The sequence below is a fragment of the Melospiza melodia genome, chromosome 13, assembly GCF_035770615.1.
Source record: "Melospiza melodia melodia isolate bMelMel2 chromosome 13, bMelMel2.pri, whole genome shotgun sequence".
Taxonomy (NCBI): domain Eukaryota; kingdom Metazoa; phylum Chordata; class Aves; order Passeriformes; family Passerellidae; genus Melospiza; species Melospiza melodia.
In genome coordinates this window covers 15,968,648-15,991,047 of record NC_086206.1, presented here as the reverse complement: position 1 = coordinate 15,991,047, position 22,400 = coordinate 15,968,648, and the positions used below count along the sequence as shown (strand labels likewise).

Below are 22,400 nucleotides of genomic sequence, written 5' to 3'. Positions count from 1 at the left end.
TCAGGCTTTTTCTTAATGCAGCTTGAGAGGTGATCTCCACAGACTTGAAAAATTCAGTATTGGTGGTTTCAGGACAGGTGAGACCCCCAAAGTACCCAGTGATTGCAGAAACCTGCTCTTGCTGGCTCCATTCACCACCTGGGGTTTTCTGCTGGCCATGCTGCCTCCTCCTCTCTACCCTTACAGTGGGTTTTGTCACATTTTTCTTCCCAGCTTTGTCCACAGCCCAGCCTTTACCTCATGCTGAAGGAAATGTTCTCATTTCCCACCTTAGTGCAAATACAGTGTTTTGTCACAAATGAAACAATTCAGCATTTGTGGCTGTGGGTGTTTGACTCATAAGTTGTTATGGCCATTCTTGGGTGTGCTGGGAGGATATTTATTATAGGACTAATTAATTATTTTGGGCTTATTTCTTTAAAACTAACATATTGTTAAACAAATTTCTTCCTCTTTCTGTGGTAAACATTATTGCAAATTTCTTAAATCTAACATTTCTATGTATTTAGAACAGTTTATGGGGTTGTTTCCAGCTGGGCTGAGCTGCTGTACCAGGGTTAACCAGGTAGCAACATCTAAATTTCCATGTTGGGAGTGAGACCAAATTCTACAGCAGAAAATTCTGCCTAGTTTTGGTTCCAGGATCAGTGCAGAGGTTGGTGCTTCCTCCCTAGATGTGTGCCTTGAGATGAAGAGTCAGAAGAGCTCTGGGTGTCAGAATCCATCCCCTGTGAGTGATAGGGCTCCTGTGCCTGCAGGAATGGCTTTGTGGGATAGAAAGCACTTGGACAAGAGAGGGTCTTCATGGAGATACAGTTACTGTGCTTCTGGTAGTAGTTGTAGGATTTTGGAAGGTGATGTGAGAAGATGGGGTAGGAAGGACCAGCAGCTGGAGCAGGACATAGGTCTGGGAGCCTGTGTGTGTCGTGGTGCAGCAAATGGAGCAAACACAGGTGTGGGGGAGTGTGACTGAGTGTGTGACTGCTGGTGAGCATGGAGCTGGACACGGGGAAAGGGACTGGAAGCTGGGGAAGTCCATGTGTGTGTGTCTCTAAGGACAAGGACAAAACTCCAGGAAGATCTGGGGACCAGATGGACCAGGGAAGGCCCAGCCATTGCTGGAGAGATGGTTGAGTCTGGGGATTGATTGATGTGGGAATACATAAAATCCAAGGGTTTTGGGAAAGCTGCAAAAGGCAGGCCTCAGAGACAGCAGAACTGTGATTGTAGCTAAACAGTAGCCATGAGATTGGTCAGCAGAAAAATTATTTAAAAAGTAGAAAAGTAAGGACAAATAGAACAATGGTCTGTGTATTAACACTTGTCTAAAATAACTCCCTAGGCTGCAGAAAAGTGTATCTAGCAAGAGACTAGGAAGTTTTAAACTTAATAATGGAGCTCTGTGCATTGTGTTTTAAGGGTTACAAGCAAGTATTGTATTTGAAATAAACAAGCATTGTTTTAACCAAAGGTACATGTGCTTATAGCAGTTAGATATAGCTACTGTCAATGTGCTTTTGCTTTGTGTGATTGGTCAAAGAACTTTAAAAGTAAGTTGTTACATTAAGTTCTTTGCCTGCTGCTTGGGATGTGAGCTGCTGGCATCTTCCCATTGTCATCACCATGTAATGAGACTGGTGCTGGAGAGTAAAACAGCTCAGGGCATGTTCCCAGCAGTCCCATCCCATTTGTGATTTGTACACAGCCCCTGGCCAGTGATAGACTGAGACCCTTGAGTGTGTGCACATGGGTGTGTCAGTGCCTGCAGGGTCAGCTTCTGAGTGCCTGAGCCCATCTGCTGGGGGGATCTACTCTGCACCTGTGTACCTGCAGATATTTCCCACTAATTCAGCCTCTTCCCCTAACATGGGAACATGTCTCATTCTCCTTGGGCAGATACTGCAAGTTACAGCTTGGAAGATTTGAGGATAAAAGAGAGAAGGGAAGCAGCAGAATGCCCCAAAGCACCTTGCAGACATGGGAGGAATTAATTAATCAGCAAGGATGTCTCATTCCAACCACCTCTTTTGTGTTTCAGCCCTGGCCCAGCGTGTCCAACCTGGCCAAGGATTTCATCGACCGCCTGCTGACGGTGGACCCCAGCGACAGGATGACGGCCCTGCAGGCCCTGAAGCACCCGTGGGTGGTCAGCATGGCAGCCTCCTCCTCCATGAAGAACCTGCACCGCTCCATCTCGCAGAACCTTCTCAAGAGGGCTTCCTCCCGCTGCCAGAGCACCAAGTCAGCTCAGTCCACCCGCTCCAGCCGCTCCACCAAGTCCAACAAATCGCGGCGCGTGCGGGAGCGGGAGCTGCGCGAGCTCAACCTGCGCTACCAGCAGCAGTACACGGGCTGAGCTTGAGTCTCTGGAAAGGAAAATTCAAAAGGAGGACCCCTGCCACAGGTCTGCTCTGCCCTGCAGGTGTGCACACACTCAGTGAGGAACAGCCAGGTTCCTCCCTCCCTCCCTCCCTGCAGGAGGTGTCCCCCTCACCCCCGTGCGGAGGAAAGGGAACCTCGTGGTGGCCGTGCCAGCCTGCGAGGGTCTCGTGCCAGGAACGGGGGAGTCCTTGTGGGCTCAGAGCCTCAAGGAATTAAGGAGCCACGTGGGGAGAAGAGCTCCTTCTGTAGCCCAGGAGCTTGGTTGTTCATAGTTATTTATTAATTCCAGAGCGTTTCGTTTGTCTCACTTGTGTACGGAAAAAAGAAGCAATCACTTGGTGTGTCTGTGCGTGCACGTCCGTGTGTGCACACACACGTGTGGGGGTGTATATGTATTTAAAAATCATGGATACTCAGATTTTGGGCTGGTTTAGTCAGACTCTGTGGTGCCTTTGCAGCAAAGCTGGAGTGAGTCATGTGCAGTTAGAAGTGGGATAGCTGTGACTCACTGCTGTGCTGCCCACCAGCTCCTCGCCAAAGAGATGCCAGACAGCAGTTTTCCACCAGGGCTGGGAAGCTGTGAGGTTTCCCCCAAGGGCTGCCATCCTCCTGATGACGTCAAGGGCTCGCTTGATGACATCAAAGGTTTACCCCTGGAATTGTCCTTTCCCTGTTTGCAGCAAGACCAGTGCCTGTCATGCAGGGTTTGTTGTTCTTGTGGCTGATGTGTCTCGGACGTGTTGCACACCTTGCACCCTTCAGAAGAAGATTAAGAAGGTTTTTGTGTGCTAAGGGGAAAAAGAGGGGGGAGATTTTAGGGATGTGCTTCCCACCCCAGAGGTGGGATGGGCTATAACCACTGTAAGCACAGTGTTACTGACCATGTCACTGCCCCAGAAATTTGGTGGTGCCAGGCTGCTCCCTGCCTTCAGATTTGACAGGGCTCCCTTGCTTTGTGTGCCTGTGCAGCCCCAGCCCTGCCATCCCTGCTTTGGGACAGTGGTGGTGGGAGCTGTTGGGGTGGCCACAAAAGGCTCCACAGCATCAGGGTAGGGGCTTGGGTAGTGGAAGCCCAGTCTGGGAGTGTCAGTAGTAACAATACCCTGGAGACATTGTACAAGTGCCCTAGAGCTGTGAGGGGTGACTTTAGTTCACCAGGAAAAAGCTGCCTTTGAGGAGTCCTTGTGCTGTGTGGGTGATGAGGTGGCCTCTTACAAAGGACTCTCAGGGGAGGTGGGGGCTGCAGAGCTGAGCTTTCTGCAAGCCTGCTGAGATTCTCTTCCCAGCTAGTTAGGGCAGCAAAGTGGTGCTGATGGCACAGGCACAGGATGGATTTGGCTTCTCGTGGTGGCAGAGACGAGATCAGCAGTGAAAGAAAATGTTGGGGTTTGAAACTTTTCTTACAGAGCCACAGAATTTGCTTTGTGCTGTGCCCTTGGGAAGGGCTTGCTTGGCTCTGGGCTGGAGATGCAGGCAGGTCCCAGCTCAAGGGTCTGGTGAGCTTGGCTTTTCCCAGGATTGATGGCTGTGCCACTGTGTTTCAGTGTCAGCAGGGCTGAAGTGGTCAGTCCCATCTCCAGGGAGCTCTCACAGTCACTCCCAGTCAGCAAACAGCCAAGCAGCTTTAATGGGGGAAGATTGGAGTTTTCTGTGCTAAGGTAAAAAAAAAATAAAGGGGGATTTCAGGGGGTGTGCTCCCACCCCAAATGTGGGATGGGCTGTAAATGAGTGTAACCAGCCTGGTGTGCCAAGCATGTGGTGGGGAATAGGGCAGAAACTTGAGGACAGCCACTGTGTGTAGCAGGAGTGAATTCAAAATCATTTGCATGGTTTTTCATGTTATTTTGAAAACCTCACCTCCTTTGCAGGCTGCTCTTGCTCTGAGCAACCCATCCTCCCATGTCACACACAGTCTTTCATCCATCAGCATTAACAGATACTGTAGAATTTCCTATATTTGTTTTTTTCAACTCTGTGGACTGCAAACAAAAATATTTTCAGCATCTTTTACCTCCTCACATTGTTTTTTCCCTGGTTTGTTACCAGGAACTATAAACTAGATGTGATTTCTGACAAAGCAGGCAGCTTGCCACGTTTTGCTTCATAAACAGTTCAGTGTCCCTCATGGTCCTGCAAACAGCTCCCCAAAAGCAGGAGCCCCTCCTGGGCCAGGATCAGCTGGACCTTGGGGTCCTGCAGGTCAGGTGGTGGCAGGAGGCTCCCTGGGAGCCCTTCTGCTTCTGAGCTATTACTTGAAGAGGCTTTGGTGTGTTTGGAGCATCTCTCCAGGCACTGTGATTGCTTTTACCTCCTGGCTGCTGCCATGGCCCTCCCCAGATTATCCTGCATTTTTATCCATAACACAGGGATTTTATTTTGCCTGGTGAGGGGGTCAAACTGATGAACTGAGCCAAGACCTCTAGAACGGAGACCCTTCCCCTTAACCACTAGACTGTCAAAATGCACAAGCATCATGCAGAGATCTGCCCATGCTGTTCCTTTATCCTTCCCTTGTGGGATGAGGAATGCATAAAGCTCTGGGCTAACCAGGCTTATTTCTCCACCTTCACAAAGCAGAACAAGAATCTTCTCTTCTGTGGCAATTTTTGCTTCATTGATCTTTTCCACAACTGTTTTTTCACCAGGGGAAGTTCAGAGTGATTGTTTGTGTTTACTTTGGGCTGGAATATGTTTTGAGGAGCAGGAGGTTGCTGTGCAGGTTCCTGACAGTGCCAGGATTTGGTGGTGGTGCTCTGTGACTGGGGGTGAATTGGCAGAAGGAGGATCCATCCCATAGCTGAGAGTGCTGGATATCTGCATCTGCTTCTCTGTGGTATTGAGGTGTGTGCAGTCCTAGGGCACTCCACTGCTTGGGAACTGTGGGAAGAGGACCAAGGCCATCCCATAAAGAGCTTTGGCTTTTCTAAAAAAAGAACTCTAATTCCTCTCACAAATGCAAGGTTTTCTTGTTTGCATGGAAAAATCAGCGTAAACTTGGGAAAATCTTTACAGGCTTTCCTTCCATAGTTCAGTTTTAACTCTTGGCTCACTCCCTCTTCTTTTTCTAAATCAAATATTTGTAGGAACTTTGCAGCCAGCCAATGACATGTGGCCAGAGGGGAGATGAGCAGAGCTCTGTCCAAGTGACCCTGGAGTCCTCAGTGATCTTTCCCTCAGTCTGGAAAACTGTGGTGATCCAAATGCCACGTTGGAAGGTCCAGCTTAAGAACACTTCCTCAGGTGCTTTTATTCTTGCAAGTGGGACAGATTTTCAGTTGGTCTGGTGTGGAGGGGGACAGGCAAAGTGCTGTAATTCTGAGCCATGGTCCAGGTGCCTTCAATCTGTACTCTAAGAAGTTCTTCACTGTGAATTACCTTGATCATCTGTCTTCATTCCACAAGAGCAGCTCAGTGCTCAGTTGGTCTTAAGTCTCAGGAGTTTACACTTTTCAGGAGTGCCTTTTTTGGGGATTTTAGAAACTAAAATCTCTCTGAAAAGTTTTTTTCTTCTCTTTCATTTATTTTTTTTTAATGTCCTTCTTTGACTCTTACTGGTGATTCTTAATTAGGCTCGCAGGGTGTTTTTGGGAAACTTCCCTCCTGAATGTGCAGGGAGGACAGAAGTGACATCTGCCTGTTCCAGACCACCACAAATCTGAGTGCTTCTCTTTCGCCTGCTCTGGCTCACGCAGGGGAGGTGGAGTTGGAATGACACCTAGTGGCAAATTGTGGTGTGTCCTTGTCCCAGCACAGCCCTCTCCTCGCTGCTCTTTGAGGAGTAAAAAGGGAATTAGGGTGGTTTGTCTTTTGGAACTTAGCAGTACTGTGTAAAACAATCCCATCCTTTTGTCCTGGGAGTTTGGCTGCTCTCTCAGGGGAGAGAATTACAGCTTCAAAGAATGTGGCCTTTTGGTTCTTTGATTTTTATTATTTATGTTGAAGGTTATTTGAAAAGAATGTGAAAGTCTTACAGAAATTGCATTAAGGATCTAAAGATTTGCATCCAGGTTTTGAGTGTGTAGTCTATTTTCCGAAAACAGAAATTATCAGTCCATTTTTATTTACTTCTCACTCAGGCTTCTAAAAATCCTGACACATCAGCCCAGTGGGGGTAGAAACCACCCTTCCTGAAGAAGCCTGTGCTGTTGAACACTGCAGCTGTGATAGCATCCAGATGCTCCTGCCCTGTGTTGTTCTTGGAAGCACACAGCTGTACGTGGAGGAGAGCTTGAGAGCCTTGTGAAGGGCTTGGGCTCAGACTTGGCTTTGGTAGTGATGTGGAAAGCAGCTGCAGTGCAGGGCCTGCTTCACGTGTTTGTTCTGGATGTGATAAACCCTCATGCTCTCCTTTGGAATCTGGGCATTTTCCTCTTTTAGGTGAGATGTTTTCTGTTCTGGTGATGTACACTGTTTCTGAGGCCCTGCCCTATTGCTCAGTCCTGTTTTCTACCTGGGTGTTTGGCTGCAGTACTAAGAGAGTCAGCTTTTATCTGATGCACAAACTGGAATAGGAATGGTGGGCAGCAGCTCTGGGTTTGGCTCTGCAGGAGCTGTGGCAAGTCCAGGGGCAGGGTAGAAGCTTCCATATGGTGCCTTTGAGGACCTGCAGTGCAGGCTCAGCTCAGTCTTGTACCACATAGGGCAACCACTGTGTGGCTGTTACAGGCTTCTGGTTAGGCTGTGTGGGGCTGTATTGGTTTAAGTAATGATACTTAAAGATTTGGAGGGTTTGAGGTGGGATAAATTAAAATCTCAATTGTTTGACTTAATTTAGTTTTCTAAATGATGCAAAGCAACGCAGACATTGGCTTCTTTGGCACCAGTGTGAGCCCTAGAATTTGCAGGGAGGTTGGGTTGTCCAGGCCTCTCACCCACTCAGCTTTCTCCTGGAAAGTGTCACAAAGTGCCTGTACCACTCTGCATGAACCCAGGCCCAAATTGCCTTCACCACTCTTGGGAGGGTTTTGGTGCTTTTTTGACCACTCAGTCTCCTCTTTCACCCTGGATTAAGAGTGCAGCACTCCAAGGCAGGTGCCTGCATGTCAGCTGTGCCTTACTGTGCAGGAAACTTCCCAAAGAAATAAATGTGAACACCAGGGATGTGCTGTGGCAGGCAACATCACAGAGCTCAGTGCCTTCCACCCTCAGTGTGCCAGGGGCAGCAGGAGCTCTGCCTGTGACAATTGTCCCTTTCCCACTGTCCTCCCCTGCCTGGTGGTGCTGCCAATGTGTGATGGGTGAGCTCTGGCTGCTGTTGCAGAGGGCACTGCACTGTTTGTTTGCTGAATGTGGAATCGGTTCCTGGAGCAGCTCCTGGTGTTACAAAGCAGCAGCTCCTGGTGTTACAAAGCAGCAGCTCTGATGCCCCGAGCTTTCCTGTTGCCTTTCCCTACGGAAGGACCTCCCAGGAAGCCCTTGGGATCCGAGATCTTCCTGCACTTGCTGTTATTTTTGGTTGCCCAGTTTCCGCTGCTGGGTTGGAACGGTTTGGAAGCGACTCTGGTCTCACCCACTCGGTCTGTGTCACATCCAGTGTCCTGTTCTGTGCCTTGCCTTTCGAGTCCTGGCTTTACTCTAAGGACTGTCCTGTCACATGAGGTGGGACCCATTGTAATTAGTCTGTAATGTTCACATTAGAGTGTACAGAATTATTTATTTGTTGTACTCGTTCTGCTAAAACATGTCCATGTATTCTGTGTACCCCACGGCTCTGCTGTCCTTACTTGTGCCTGGTGGATCACCTGCAGGCTGGCTGCTGCAAGGCAATTCCAGGCCGGATTTCCAGGCTGGGAATGATGGTCACTAAGTCCACGGAGACCCAGGAGGTGCTCACCCCTCTGTTACATTCTTAGATCACAGCAACAGGTACCAAAGTGCCCATCAGAGGGTTTGCTGGTTTCTGTACTGGAGTTGCCCAAAGGAGACCTTGTGCAGGGCTGGGATGTCCATGGGGTGCCCTGGATGAGGCAGGCACTCAGCCTGTTGCTGGAAGGTGCAGCTGGGAGGCTGGACAGGCACTTTGGGACATTCTGTTTGTTTTTCACTGGCTGCAAGGTGGTGGACTGGGCCAGAAGAATGCTCTGGTTTGTCCACAGCCACTCATCACCTCTCCAGTTTTACTCTGAGCAGCTTTTATGGATGAACAGGAAAACTTGTGAACAATGCACACCCCTCTTGAGACGCCTCCTCTCCAGGATTTTCCAAGGGCAGGGGACCCCATCCCAGTGGTGGCAGAGCTGACAGAGAGCCCAGCACACAGACCAGGTGACCCACAGTGCTGCAGTTGGTCATTCCTGTTTGAAGTTCCCTATAGCCCCAGTTCTCTCTGCCTGCATGGTCCATCCCCACATCTCTGTTCACTTGCCTTTAAGGTCAGTTAGATGCTCCCTGCAGGGCAAACCACTAAAAAAACTCTAACTCTTATTGACCACTAAAATTTGTTAGCCCTAGGCTTTACTTGAGCAGATTTGTATTTATTTTAACTCAATCATATGGGCCAGATTGTTAATGTTTGCCTTCCATTGATGTTCCATACCCCTCCTGTAGTGTGTCCCTGTGCAATGTCACTCTCTGCTTAACAGAGTGATTACACTTTGGGGGCTGTGATTCACACAGCAAGGGTGTTGTATCACCCTCACATCCCTGGTAAGGAAAACTAAACCCCACAGCTCATATTGGGACAGTCTGATCCTACTTCTCTCCACAATGCCTTATCACCAGCTCTATTTGGAGCTGTTGGAGCTGGATTGTAATTCATTGAGCATGTGTCTTGCTACTCTCATGTCACACAAGACTTTTTTCCCCACCAGCCATTGTCTCAAGAACCCATTTGAGTAAAAGCCTGTCACCTGGCTTGAAATTTGTTTTCAGCTTCAAATTTTCGTTTGCAATTGCCTGCAGTTTCCTGCTGTTACCTGGCAGATCTGCAGGTGTGAAGCAGCGTGCTGTCCTCCAGCCATCCCCTTCCACCATCCCCAGGAGCTGGAGCTGCCAGTGGCACTTCTCCCTTTCAGCTGTGTTCTCAGCTGCTACACGAGTCATGGCTCTAAACTGCAGGCAGGGATCCTTTAGGATGCTGTGCCCCCACCAACACCCACCTCCCACTGCAGCTGGGCAATCCTTTCTGGTGCTGAGCTGCAGCTCCACACTCCCTTCCCTGGTGGCACCTGGGTCAGTGGGAGGACCATTCTCCCAACCTTCAGCACTGCCTGGGGTGGTGCCAGGGTCTGCTTGAAGACCCCTTGAGCCCCAGCCAGCCCTGCTCTCCCTCTTCCTGAGCATCCTGTCCTAGTTTGGCAGTTCCCCCTGGATCCCAGCTGGGCACCAAGCTCCAGCTCTGGGAAGGAGAGAAGCCCCAGGCTCCTCCATGTATCTTCCACCCCACTCTGCATCATGAGAAGAAGGAGGCAGAGACAGTGCTTGGCACAAGCAAAAGCTGCTACTTTATTACTTTATTAATGCCAGTGAAGGGATCAGGCTGGCAGCAGCTTTACCCCTGAGCAACAACAGCATCGATCCAGTTACGGAACTGGCTGACACGAGTGTACATGGCCGGCGTGTTGATGTTGCAGTTGGAGGTTCCCCAGGAGACAATGCCAATCAAGGTCCAGCCATTCCCAGTCTGGTACACCAGAGGTCCACCAGAGTCACCCTGTGGAGAAGATTCCTGCTTAGTGCTCCTGGCGCATGCTCCAAACTGGCCCCAGCCACCTGAACCCCTGGGCACAGCTGGGTGTTGGGGCTTAAATATAGGGGTCCATAAGGGCAAGACCTTGTGTCCCCTGCTCCTCCACCCTCCCTGTGATGCCATGGAAGCTCATCAAGACCCCTCATATCCTCCTCCACCCACCCTGTGCAGCAGGAACTTGGCTCCTTACCTGGCAGGAGGTGGCACCAGCCCCACCGGCACAGATCATGGAGCTGGTGATCTGATTGCCCCAGTACTGCATGCACTGGCTCTGAGAGATCAGGGGCACGGTCACCTGCTGCAGGACTGCTGCCAAGGCTTGGGCTAGTATTGGGGAAAGAAGCACCATTAGATCGCCTCAGGGTCTGTGGGTCTCCTGGAGTGCACACAGGTGCCCTGGGCAAGCTTTCACTGGTGCACGGGTGCTACCATACAAAGCACCTTCCTCCTCCGTGCCAACAAACCCCTTCTTCCCCAGGATCACCTCACGCAGGCAGCCCAGAGAAGGGGCAGGCTTGTGCCAGTGCACAGCCATCCCTGGGTTACACACACACCCAGCCCCTCAGCACACGCCTGCGCCTGTGTGCACACTGGTACACACTCAGACAGGGCTGTTCCACTGCCCAGCTCTCCCCCTTCCCACATGCACAGGAGATGTGACCCCCACAAGCACCCCTGGACCTTCAGAGCCCCAAGGAAGAAGAGCAGCTACGCACAGCCCTGGCAGAGGCTGCAGCTCACGTACAGTTGGGGTTGGTGCGTCCCCAGCCGGTGGTGACAGCCCAGGCGTTGGAGGGCAGAGCCAGGTTGGCAGGGGCCAGGCAGATGGTGGACACACGGGCCCCCAGCTGGGCAGGCGTGGACAGCCTCAGCAGGGTAATGTCATTGTTCATGGTGTTGGGGTTCCAGCCAGGGTTGGTGATGGCCTGCAGAGACAGAAACAGCACAGCCCTTCATGGCTGCCCCGTGGGAGCAGCCCCGGCACAGAGCTGCAGCCCCGCCCCGGGACCCGCCCGGCTCACCCTGGACACGGTCTTCACTTGGACGGGCTCGCTGTTGGAAGTAAGGCTGTATTCCCCCAGGACAACAACGTGGGAACGTGGGCTGTGAGAGGTAAGAGGGAGTCAGGAGCGGTGTCCAGACAGCACCCAGGGTGGGAGCAGCACTGGGGCAGCCGCCATGGGGACAGCTGGGGAGGAAGCCCTGGGCTGCTCAGGCCTTTGGGGCTGACCCAAGTGCCACTCAGAGATGCCCAGGATGCTCTGAGCCCCTGGCCCTGCCAGCAGCACTGGCATGGGCTGGCTGGGCATCGCTCCTTACTTGAAGTTGCAGTGGGCAGCTGTGACGACCCAGTACTGGTTGATCAGGGAGCCGCCGCAGAAGTGGGATCCTGTGGTGGTCTGGGGAGGGAAGAGAGGAGAGGAGCTGGGGCTGGGCAGGCTGAACACCCCCAAGCTGGGGACAGGCAGAGGTCCCCTGGCAGCCAGCTGGCCATGCCAGTGCTTAGGGCAGTGCCCAGGGAGGGGGACAGTGCTGTACCTGCAGGGACACCTGCCAGGGCCATGAGCCAGGCACGGCGTTCTGCCCATTGACAATCCTCTCGCTGTAGGCCACCGAGGGACTGATGGCGGGCACCCCGCAGCCTGCAGGAGAGGCACAGGGGACAAGGGTGACCCAAAAGCTCAGGACTCATATCTGGGGGCTGCCTGTGCTGCTGTGGGTGGCTGTGTCACCCTCCTTGGCATCCTGCTGCACCCCGAGGACCTTCCCACACCCATGGGCAGCACTTACCTGAGACGGTGCTGGCAAGGGCCAGGCAGGCAACTACCCACAGGAATGCCATCCTGAAAGGAGATAGTCTGAACCCCTGGGCACCACGGGTTTTTATAGCACTCAGGGAGCCATGTGGCTCATAAGTGACCAGGTTAAGGTCCCCCTGTGGCCTTGTGACACATTTAGGCAGCAGTGACGGGCCAAGCCTGGCACACACACAAAGAGGGACGTGGGAAGATGCTGTCAAAAGGCACCTGGGGAGCTTGGGCTTTTGCTGTCGTGGGTTGTGTTAGTTGTGACTGCAGGCTGTGGCGCTGGAGCAGGAAGCACCACAGGGCTGTGCTGGAGGGCACAAGAGGCTGGTTGTGGGCACACAGCTGGGGTAGCAGTGGGGCTGGACATGCTGGCATGGGCACCTGTTCCTGCAGTGGGAGGTCGTCCCATGCTCAGACTTGTTTCAGATCTACTGGGACTAGAGCTGTTTTTTTATATGGCCATGAAGTCCTGGCCTGGGCCCACCTGGATGTTCCCAGGGCTCAGGGTTGAACACTTTGAACAATGGCTGAGGTTCAGGTGAGCAAGTCCCATAGCCAGTGGGGGCAGGTGGGGAGAGCAGACACCTTCCCAGGCAGGTGGGAATGTGGCCAGCTGGGCAAGCACACCATGAGCCCCAGGGGGAACAGTGGGCACCTCCCCAAGCTGAGGTTGAGCCCTAGCACTGCAGCCACCTGACCCAGGGCTGGGGAACATCAGCCCCCTCTATCCTGGTCAATGGGGTGTGTAGTGTGTGCATTATCTCCTGTGTTCTGGGTGATCTCCCAGGCTGGCACAGGGTACAGGGAGCCAGGTCTGGGGTGATGCTGAACCTGGGGGTGGATCCCTCCCTCTCTGTGCCACCCACATACCCCAACCCTCCAGGGAGCAGAGCTGGGCACTGGGGTGCAGAGTGCAGAGCTTAGGCCTTTATTTCCAACAGTGGTACCATGCAAGGACAGTGGGATGTGGCCCATCCCAGGGTGGGAAGCGTGGCAGAGCAAGGAGGTCTCCCAGGGCACTGCAGGGGATGGGCAGGGTGTAGGCAGAGCCACAGACTGCTCCTGATCTTCATATGGCACCTGGGAGGAGATGCCAAGGCCTGGGCAGCAGCACAAGAGGGAGGGAGAGCCAGTGCTCAGGGTGGTGCTGCCCATCACAGAGGAACCTTGGAGCAGGACAACACACCAGGCACAACCATGCTCTCCATGCAGCTTGGGAGCCTCCAAGTCCAGTCCTCCTCCTGGCAAATGAGCCAGAGCCAGGGGTTTGGCAGGTCAGCAGGAACTCAGAGCTGTCCCTTTGTGCCAGCAGGGATAGGGCTGATGGCACTGTCCAGGATGAGGAGACCACCTTGTGCTCTTCTCCTCAGCATCCCTGAGCCATGATGAGCTGGCTCAGCTGCTCCCCACTGGCCATGCAGGGCCCAGCCTGGGGGAGCAGCAGCACCCAACCCCAGGGCTGAGCCCAGGGTACCTCCCATGGCTGAAACCCTCCTGCCAGCCTGGTCCCAGCAAGGCTCCAGTCTGCCTCAGAGCTGGAATGGATGGTGACTGCCTTCATGGCTAGTGTGGGAATCCTTAAAATCAGAGGGTTTTGGGAAAGCTGGAGAAGTAGGCCTTAGAAACAGAAATAGCAAAGAAACTTGGAGCTGGCTGGGACACACTGGCTCAGGGGGCTGTCTGGAGACTTGGGAAAACCCAAACATCTCTGCAGCCCCATGGAGACATGAATTTGTCCCAGCTGCAGATTCCTGTCCCTTCTGCAACTCTTCTTTCTCCTGCAGGCAGTGGGCCTGAGCAGCCCTCAGTCACTGTCCCAGCATGCCACCAAAATAGCTACAGGTTGGATTTCCCCCAGTCCAGGTATCCCAGGACTGGTGCTTGCAGGGGACAGTCTTCTCATGGGGCAAGACCAGAGGAGGATGGCCTTTATCCAGACTGTCCCCAACACAGTGCTGTGTGTAGGGGATGCCACGTGTCACCTGTTCTCCCCCTGCACAGCCCCTAGCTGGGCCAGCAGGGCACCAGTGCCAGGCAGGGTCAGGCACACTTGCCCTTGCGAAGGCAGAAGGGCAGCTCGGGCACAGGGACCAGGATGGTGCTGAAGATGGGCCGGTAGCCCTCGGGCAGAGCCTGGGGGTGCTGAGCCATCATCTCCAGCACCACGTGCCGCACCTCCTTGGAGACGTCCCCGCGGATGTCCAGCAAGGTGGAGATGTGCTCGTCACTGGGGAGAGAGCCAGGGGTGAGTGAGCACTGCTCGTGTGCTGCAGACCTCCCCCCATGCACAGAAGCCAAAGCCAGGGGAAAACTGGTACTTTGCACCAGGCCAAGTAGCATTTTCTTGAAAACAATCCCCCCTCACCAACCTTTTGAATTTGGTTTTGACATTTCCAATTTGGTGTTTTGTTACTTTTCACAGTTTGTTTGGCCACCAAATACAGATGTGCAAATGCCATAGCAGAACTGCTGTTTTCTGTTTTCACCTTTGGCCTTTTTTTTTCAAGAACCCCTCAAATCTGGAGCATGGGAAAAGGAAACCTCAGGGTGAAGGGGTAAGGGCTCAGGTTTCTGCCTGCTCTGCTGTGTCACCTCAGAGGGTGCAGGCCAAGAGTGGCTCTCCTGGGCAGGCTCACACCCGTCCCCTCCTGCAGGGAGTATCTTACCTGACATCGGGGTACTTGGTGACGAAGCCCAGCACCTCCAGGCTGAGTAGTGCTGGGTCTTTGAGGCAGATCAGCTCCCGCAGGGCAAAAACAGCCTCCAGGCTCTGCTGGCCCCGGTCCAGGCCCTGGGAGGGAAAGCAGCCACGTGTGACACCCAGAGGATGTCACTGCAGTGGCTGGGGAGCCAGCTGCATCCTCGGTGCCCACATGGGGACCCGAGTCCCTGCAGCTGGTGTCTTCCCACTGAGCATGTCCCACCCATCAGGGGCTGCTGGGCAGGGTGATGGTCCCCAGGGTCCCTAATCCAGCCAGTTCCTCCCATATTGGCCTCACAACCACCCAAGTGTGACAGCCCCATTTGCTCATGGGCTGTGGGCTGGAGGGGAGCAGGAAGGTGAGGTGATGCTCCCTTTCCATGGTGCAGCCCCAGCTCCCCACACAGCCAGGCTGCTCTCACCAGGCCACAGAAGAGCTCCCGGAGCTGCGTGGCGTCCTGCAGCAGGCGGTGGCACAGCTGGCCCCGCTCCTCCCGGCTCTTGCACACCATCTTCCTCTGCAGCAGCGCCCGCAGGTACTGGTTGGCCACCAGGAGCTCGCTCTCGGCCAGCAGGAGCTGGGCAGGGGACAGCTGTTAGTGCTGCCATCGCCTGCGTGTCCAGACCCAGCTCCCCAGGGAAAGGCAGAGGCAAAAAGGGCAGATACAACACCAAGCCATGGGAACAATCTCCTGGGAAGCCCCCTGACCGAAGGGACACAGAAAACAGCTGGATTTGGGGGAAGCCCTGAACATCTCCATGTGGCGGTGCTCTCTGCACTGCCCCAGAGGACACGGACTCCTGCATCCCCAGCACCCTGCACCCCAGCACGGTGCCCACTGCCCAGCCCTGTCCCCCAGACAAGCAGCAGCTCCGAGGAGGTACCGTGAACACGGGTTTCCTGACGCGGGAGAAGTCCTTTGCATACTTGTCAATCACTTCACACATGCTGCCGACCAGCTGGGACCCGGAGAGCCACTTGCGGGAAGGCAGCTGCAGGCAGAGGGGCTGCAGGGAGCAAGGAGCAGTGTCTGTGCAGTGTCTGTGCCCTGCACCATCGCACAGCTGCCAGCTCAGGGCAGCACAACACCCACAGCTGCTGCCTGGCACCACGGCCACTTCGCCTTGTGAAGCCCCAGAGCCCCTGCTGCCAGCCAAAACTCAGAGTAAAATCAGCAGAGTGGTTAAAGTTAGAAAATTATGGAAACACTGGGGCTGTCCCTCCCTGACACCCTGAGAGCCTCATTTTGGGGCTTTATCTGGGTCATGATGCACACCTGAGGTGTGGGCAGTGAGCTGCTCCTCACACACCTGCTTTTGGCCTGTCCTGCCTATTTTTAATTTCCACTTCTCCCCACCTCCCTTGTGTAGACATAACATGTTTTTTGATTTCCTACTCCTGCCCTGCTGTCCTTGCCTGTCTTCCTGCTTGCAGGCACACACTCCTGTCTCTGCTAGGGCCACTGCTGCCTGCAAGCTCTTCACCCTTTGGCTCTTCCTTTGTTTTGATGGCATTCAAGCCCTAAATAGTAATGCCGTTAATTATTCCAGGTTTTTGGTCCAGACTCCAGGAAAGCTAAATTTGACTACACTAGCAGGAAACGACTCAGGCAGCTGCACATGGATTTGTATCCTCCACACAGACTTTGCTGCTCTCCAGCTGGTTTTCTGCCATGGAACAGCCAGAAGGAGCTGAGGCAGCTCGGGGGCGCTTTGGCTGTGGGCTCTGTCCGTTGGTGATTTGGGGGCCATCAGCCATCTGCCCAGCGATACGGGGTGCTGCTGTTGGTGACAGACATCGGGTGCTTTATCAAGGTCTGGGGGACAGGCTGGCAGAGATGTCTGCAGGGTGATAGCAGGGCACAGAGTACATGGCAAGGACCCTGAGCAGGAATGAACTCGAGTTATGGTAGGGCTGTTATTGCTGGGCTCAGCTTTGTTGCAGCCCTGTGAGCCTCAGGTGCTGGACCAACATACCTGCAGGTCCAGGAGCAGTTCCTCCAGCAGCAGCTGGGTGGCTTTCTTCTGCATCCTGTCTAGAGCAGCCTGCAGGGATCCAGGGACTTCTCTGCAGGCAGTGTCAGGGTGCAGGGAGGCGACAGAATTGCTAGGAGAGAGAAGAGAGGGCACAGGTAGCCTGGGAAGCATAGTGGGAATGCTGCCCCAGCGAGGATGGGGGTGGGTGTTTGCTCCAAGAGCTCCCAGGTGCTGGTGCAGCTTACCTGAGAGCCAGGTTGTTGTTGAGCACGGCCAGCAGGTGGGAGATGTAGTACTTGGGAACGGCCCGGTCCTGCTGGTGCTCCTTCCCGCACTGCACGAGCGCTTCCCGCAGGCTGCAACACAGCGAGGCAGAGGAACCGTGACGGGCAGGCAGAGCCACCATGGGCACCTGGCCCTGGATGCTCCTGGGGACACATGGACCTCCCACAGCCCTCCCAGCTCACTTGGGTCCTGTCAGATCCTGCCACCAGGTTGGAGAGTGACAGGTTGTTGTGCAGGGTGGGGCAGTGGGACCCATTCTGGCTCCCCCTGGGAGGGCTCAGCAGACATTTGGGGCAGCAGGCCCTGAGAGCTGATGTCCCCAAAGCCTGAGACAGCAGCCCCATGGGCAGGCAGGCTGCTGAGCCTTCTGTGAGCTGGATGAGCATTGGGTGCCCCACAGCAGATCTCCACCCCCACCTGTGATGCTCATGGCCCCAGGGTCTGTGAGGGTGGGCAGGGGTGTGAGGGGCTCCACTGACCGGCCGAGGAATGCCTCAAGCTCCTCCAAGGCCATGTTGTAGATCTTCTGCTGCAGAGAGTCAGTGATCAAGGAAGCCACCTGGATGTTCTCATTCAGCATCTGCAGCACAAGAGAAAAGTGGAGGTGATTCAGGGAGAGCCTGCAGACCATGGAATCCTTTCTGGGAGGTCTCAGCATGGCCATGCCCCATCTGTACCCATGTTCTTGGGGTCCCACCTGCATGACAATGGCAGGCAAGGCTGACTGGAAGAAGCCCTCATGGTCTGTCTCAGGTTCCTCTTCCCTGAACCATTCCTTGAACTCCACATCCAGGGTCCTCTGCATCCACTCGAACACGCTAGCCTGCAGGATGGACACCCACCACAGGCAGCCCAAGAAGCCAAGTACAGACTCCCTTGAGACCCAACACAGCACAGCAAGTCCTGGGCCTCATCCCAGGCTCATGATGAGCAGATGCTTGGCTCAGTGGGAGTCCCTGTCCTGCTCACTCACCTTGACTTTCATCACATATCTCCTCTCTGTCTGATCCACAAGCTCAGAGGACATCAAGGGATCCAGAGCAGAAACATCCACTTCTGGGAGGAGGTCAGGGTGACCCATCATCTCTGGGCTGGAGGGCAGAGGTGGGGCAGGGTTGGAAGGCCTGTTTTCCAGGAGTTCCTACCTGTCCCTCTGCCCTCCTGGTCATCACCCCCTGGCAGCCAGAGACACTCTCCCAACCCATCCATGAGCTGGTGAACAACCCAGCTCTCCACAACCTCCCTCACTCGGTTGGTGCTGACCTGTGGTACACACGGAGCGCCCACTCAAGGAGAAGGAAGAGTCCCTGTTTGTCCAGGTCCTCCCGCAGGATCTCCTGCAGGTGGCTGCTGAGGGCCCGGTGGTAGGTGGCAGTGCAGACGCTGAGGATGTTGTAGTGAGCTGGGACACACTGGACCATCAGGTCCTTCACCACACACAGCTCACACACGATGTCTTTCTGCAGCGCTGCCAGGTGCTTGGCCAGGCCTGGCCCCTCAGCATCCAAGCGGGGAGCACGGAAACGGCCTCCTGTGATGGTGTCCTGGAGGACCTGGTAGAACTTCTGCCTCCAGCCCTTTGGGCGGCCAGGGGGCAGGAAGGTGGCCTCCAAGAGCAGAGTGTCATCTATTTTCTCCTCCCGCTCGATGATCCTCACAGCAGTGACAAAGAGAACGGGGTCCTCGCGCACCAGCCGCAGGCTGCTGCCCACAATGTCCCACAGCTGCTTGGCCAGGCTCTCGTTGAGGTCCTGCAGGCCGCTGAAGTAGGACAGCACAGTTGCCTGGGCACCGGAGAGCCCGCGGAGGTGCAGCTGGGAGAGGATGTCATCCCGGAGTTGCTCCACCATCATGAGCTCCACATGGGCCTCCAAGAGATGCTGCCCATGGAGCAGCTGCAGGATATGGGAAAAAACCTCGTGGACTGTGGGAGAGGGAGAGATGCCAGCTCTGAGTGTGGAGATGAGGGGGTTTGCACCAGGGACATAGATGCAGGTTATCAAGGAGATGGTGAGGGGAAAGGTCTGGGGCTCTGGGAACACCACTGGATCAGGCCTTGGGGAAGCAGGGATATCTCCATTCACCCAACTGGCAAAGCCTGAGTGACCTGCTCAGGCTTTACCACCAGCCCTGCACAGAACCCGTGGTTGGACTGAAGTTTTCCCCAGTGCTTTCCAGCCCAAATGGACCAGGACTGGGCCACTGCCTTACCCGAGAAGATCTGGGGCAGCACCTGGACCACTGAGGCCAGCTGCACATGCTCCTCCATCAACTTCCTCATCTGCTGGAGGCCCTGGAAGTGATCTGCGCTGTCGAGCAGGGCCCACCGTGCAGCGCCCAGGTCCTGGCACACGCCCTGCACCTCCTGGGCCGCCGAGCGCAGCTGCTCCAGCCCTGCACTTACCCCCTCCAGGTAGGACTGGACAGTTGACTGGGGAGCAGAAAAGGATGGAGGGCACTGGAGTAGCTCCAGAAGGCAGGAGGACCCCACACCATTTGCCCCAGCCCTGCACAATCTGTGTTGCAGCCCCTCAAGGTCCAGGATAAACAGTAATCTGATGTCTCTCTCAGTTTTAAAAGATTACTTTGTTTCTGCAAAGGTGCAATGGATCACAGGGTCTCTATGTGCCCCCAAGACATGAAGGACCTCAGTGGCCATATAAACCCTCCTCCCAAATGGAGTGCCATCGTTTCCAGCCCTGCAGTGGCACTGGCACATCTCCATGCCCTATCTACTGATTTAATTCCCCACTCCTGATGCCAAGAATTCCCAGAAGCAAGTTGCTTTCACTGAGGCCTGCCAGACAATTCATCCAGAGTCAGGATAGGAGAAACCATCTCTAAAATTATCAGGAGAAAGTTGTGGTGATCAGACTGATTCAGTCCTGAGGTTAATAATTCCTTGGGTCATGCAAAAGGGGATGTGGGTGAGGAGGCAGGAGTGCAGGGGGACTGGGACAGCCCTTACAAATACGTAGAGATGGAATTTTCCCTGTGGAGACCCACAGGCAGGGACAGTTTGGAGCTCTGTGCCTCCTCCCAGCCATGGGGCAGGGCAGCCTTTGGGGCTGGGACAGGGCAGTGATGGGGTGTGCTGAGTCCTGCACATGGAATGTGCTGAGCCCCCTTGGTGTTTTATTCTGAAGTATTGTCAGAGACACAGCAGACTCCTTTTAACACTTCAGGCACTGCCTGGGGTAAGGCAGAGAGTGAAGGGGGTCTTCTCCCCCTGGCAATTGCACTTCACCCACCAAACACCAGCCGAAGGAACAGATTTAGCCAAAAGAGGACGTACAGAGGATTCATGGCACAAGAGGGGGACCCTGGCTGGGATCCCTGCCTGAGGAGGGGGTGTGGCTGCAAGTGTCCGTGGGATGGGCAAACACACACCTTCAAACGGGACTGGATGGAGTTGTTCCTCTGTGTCTCCCGTCTCCGGTAGTGCCCGAGCCCCTCCAGTTTCTCGGGGCGGTAAAACACCCCCGAGGCCCATTTCAGAGCAGCTCCTCTCGCCAGCTTCTCAGCCTTCTCTGCTTCCGGCCACTCCTCGTCTGGGGATGAAGCCAGGGGTCAGTGAGCACAACCGAGGGGCAGGAAGGGCCCCTGAGGCCCCAGGCAGGAAGCTCACTGCCAGTGCACTTCCAAGCACACACGGATGTGGGAATCTGGGCAGCGTGGCACCAAGAGGGTCCTTCTGCAAGAGGCCCCCAAGATGCCACCACCACAGCTGTGGCAGCAAGAAGCAAAGCTGCCCTGGGGTGCTGTGACTCAACCTGCCGGCTCAGATTGTCCCCAGGCCGGCTGCTTCCCCAAACACAATGCTGGGTTGTCTGGGGGGGTCTGATGCCACTTGGGAAGCTGTGAGCAGGGTTGAGACTCCAGCAGTGAGTCAGCAGGAGGGATGGGGAGATGGCAGCTCTCGCAGGAAGGAGAGCCAGGTTAAGGTGAGGATTGGAGACTCCTGGTCTCCCCAAAGCACCCACACAGCTGTGTCCCCCTTGACACAGGGTCCAGAGCCATGCCAAAGAGCTCCTGGCCACAGTCGAGGGCTGAGAACCAGCACAGTTATAACACACCATTCCCAGTCCCCAGTGCCTGGTTTCATCATTCCCCCATCCCATCCCAACCCCAGCCACTCCCTGCAGCCCCGCGCGGCTGTCACCCGGTGCCAAGCCAGGCTCCTGCCCTGCTGGGGAGCCGCTTGGGGACCAGGGGATTAGGGAGGAGGACAGCGGCTTTGAGGATAAGATGAGCGGTGAGCAGTACTGCCCCGGCGCCGGTATCACCATCAGGAAGCACAGCCAGGCTGCCACCCCGCAAGGACACAAGGCACCAGCCCCGGCACGGGGAAAAGGAGGGTGGAGGAGGTGAGGCAAAGGGCAGGGGAATCCCCAAAATGTGCTGCAAGCAGCAGCATCCCTTCCCTGCCCGCTCGCCGGCTCCCCGGGGAGCATCATCCCCGTTACCTCTGGGGCTGGCGGCGCGCTCGTCCCCCGCAGACATGCCCATGGTGTGCAGGCTGCGCGGAGCTGCGGGGCAGGGCAGGGCTGCGGAGGAAGCCGGCTGCCGTTTCCTCAGCCGGAGCAGCCGCGCTCCTCAGAGCCTCATTGTGTTCCCGCAGCCGCGCTCAGGACGTCAGGAACGGGGGGCGGAGGGGAGGGGGGACACGGGAAGGCACCGCGACAGCCGGAGGTCTGAGCAATAGGAGTCACGCAACCAAAGGATCATTTAGGTCGGAAAAGCCCTCTAAAATCATCCAGTACCAACCGTTAATGCCAAGCCCACCACTAAACCACGTTCCTAAGTGACACATCCGCACGCCTTTTTAACGTGTCCAGGGATGGCGACTTCAGCATTGCCCTAGGCAACATTTTCCAGTGCCTGACCATCCTCTTAATGAAGAAATTTCCCCTAATAGTCAATCGAACCCTCTCCTGACTCAACTTGAGGCCATTTCCTCTCGTCCTGGAGATCACACCCTGTCTCACCTCACAGCCCCCGCCCTGTTCTCCGGACACTCAGCCCTGTCCGTGCCCGCAGCGCTGCTCCCTCGCACCCACCCTGGCTCGGGGAGGACAGCGGGGTGTCAGACCCCAGCGCACCCACAGTGCGAGCCCACTCGAGGGTGGATCCACCATGAAGGGATGCGCTGTGCCAGCCTGACCGGAGGCGAGAACGTGGGGATGCACCCTGCATGGCAGCGGATGGACCTGGAGATGCGTCCCTGCCACAAGCTGCGTTCCTCGGGACCATGCTGGAGGATTCCCCCGGCACTGTGTGTGCTGGAGCAGCAATCCGCCCCTGTCACCGGGCGGTGAGAGCTGGGTACATGGCTGAGCTTTGGCTTCGGTACCACGGGGCGGGAGTTTGACTTTGGCACCGCAGAACGGCGAGGGGATGGACGCAGCCCTGGCTTTACCCCCCAAACCGACGGGGCTGCCGGAACACCGGGAGCAAAGCGGAACGGCTCCGCAGCCCCGGGAGGCGGCGGGGGGGAGTCCCCCGTCCCCGCCCCGCCGCCGTCCCCGCCCCGGAGGTTCCCGGGGAGCCCCGCGGCCCG

At 55.3% G+C, this 22,400-nt stretch overlaps 3 protein-coding genes across 8 annotated transcripts in view; 1 reads left to right on the top strand and 2 right to left on the bottom strand.

The window, feature by feature from the left end:
• The window catches only part of PSKH1 (protein serine kinase H1), a 30,815-nt gene extending 22,733 nt beyond the window's left edge, over window positions 1–8,082 (top strand). Inside the window, exon 4 of the mRNA XM_063167987.1 lies at window positions 2,039–8,082. Within this exon, the coding sequence (XP_063024057.1) occupies window positions 2,039–2,356 (318 nt within the window). The 3' untranslated portion in view covers window positions 2,357–8,082. The remainder of the gene's footprint in view (window positions 1–2,038) is intronic.
• A 1,719-nt stretch (window positions 8,083–9,801) lies between these two features.
• Window positions 9,802–11,988, bottom strand: CTRL (chymotrypsin like). Its single transcript, XM_063167991.1, has 7 exons — window positions 11,861–11,988; window positions 11,609–11,712; window positions 11,390–11,469; window positions 11,092–11,173; window positions 10,815–10,995; window positions 10,260–10,393; window positions 9,802–10,033 (listed from the first exon to the last, which is right to left on the bottom strand). The coding sequence occupies exons 1-7, from the start codon at window positions 11,910–11,912 to the stop codon at window positions 9,872–9,874; spliced, it is 795 nt and encodes a 264-aa protein (XP_063024061.1). The 5' UTR covers window positions 11,913–11,988; the 3' UTR covers window positions 9,802–9,871.
• An 801-nt stretch (window positions 11,989–12,789) lies between these two features.
• Window positions 12,790–22,316, bottom strand: EXOC3L1 (exocyst complex component 3 like 1). Of its 6 annotated transcripts, XM_063167983.1 has the most exons (15): window positions 21,901–22,316; window positions 21,307–21,534; window positions 20,231–20,391; window positions 19,245–19,271; window positions 19,052–19,133; window positions 18,104–18,764; window positions 17,814–17,931; window positions 17,538–17,663; window positions 17,320–17,420; window positions 16,801–16,911; window positions 16,556–16,685; window positions 15,464–15,586; window positions 15,001–15,156; window positions 14,544–14,668; window positions 12,790–14,104 (listed from the first exon to the last, which is right to left on the bottom strand). In XM_063167983.1, exons 2-15 carry the CDS (start codon window positions 21,347–21,349, stop codon window positions 13,918–13,920), a joined length of 2,151 nt encoding a protein of 716 aa, XP_063024053.1. In that variant the 5' UTR covers window positions 21,350–21,534; window positions 21,901–22,316; the 3' UTR covers window positions 12,790–13,917. The 6 variants fall into 6 exon arrangements, with proteins under 6 accessions (XP_063024053.1, XP_063024051.1, XP_063024054.1 ...); XM_063167981.1 differs by having other exon boundaries at window positions 19,052–19,271; XM_063167984.1 differs by lacking the exons at window positions 19,052–19,133; window positions 19,245–19,271.
• Window positions 22,317–22,400: the final 84 nt, after the last annotated feature.

What these genes read in the sequence shown, in the direction of transcription:
- EXOC3L1 (XM_063167981.1), bottom strand. Translation starts at nt 21,349, where the DNA reads ATGGGCATGTCTGCGGGGGACGAGCGCGCCGCCAGCCCCAGAG. An exon ending in GCGCGCCGCCAGCCCCAGAG is followed by an intron (nt 20,392 to 21,306) that starts GTAACGGGGATG and finishes CTTCATCCCCAG; the next exon opens with ACGAGGAGTGGCCGGAAGCA. An exon ending in AACAACAACCTGGCTCTCAG is followed by an intron (nt 16,686 to 16,800) that starts GTAAGCTGCACC and finishes TCTCTCTCCTAG; the next exon opens with CAATTCTGTCGCCTCCCTGC.
- CTRL (XM_063167991.1), bottom strand. Translation starts at nt 11,912, where the DNA reads ATGGCATTCCTGTGGGTAGTTGCCTGCCTGGCCCTTGCCAGCACCGTC. An exon ending in CCTGGCAGGTGTCCCTGCAG is followed by an intron (nt 11,470 to 11,608) that starts GTACAGCACTGT and finishes TTCCCTCCCCAG; the next exon opens with ACCACCACAGGATCCCACTT. An exon ending in GGGACGCACCAACCCCAACT is followed by an intron (nt 10,394 to 10,814) that starts GTACGTGAGCTG and finishes CCCCAATACTAG; the next exon opens with CCCAAGCCTTGGCAGCAGTC.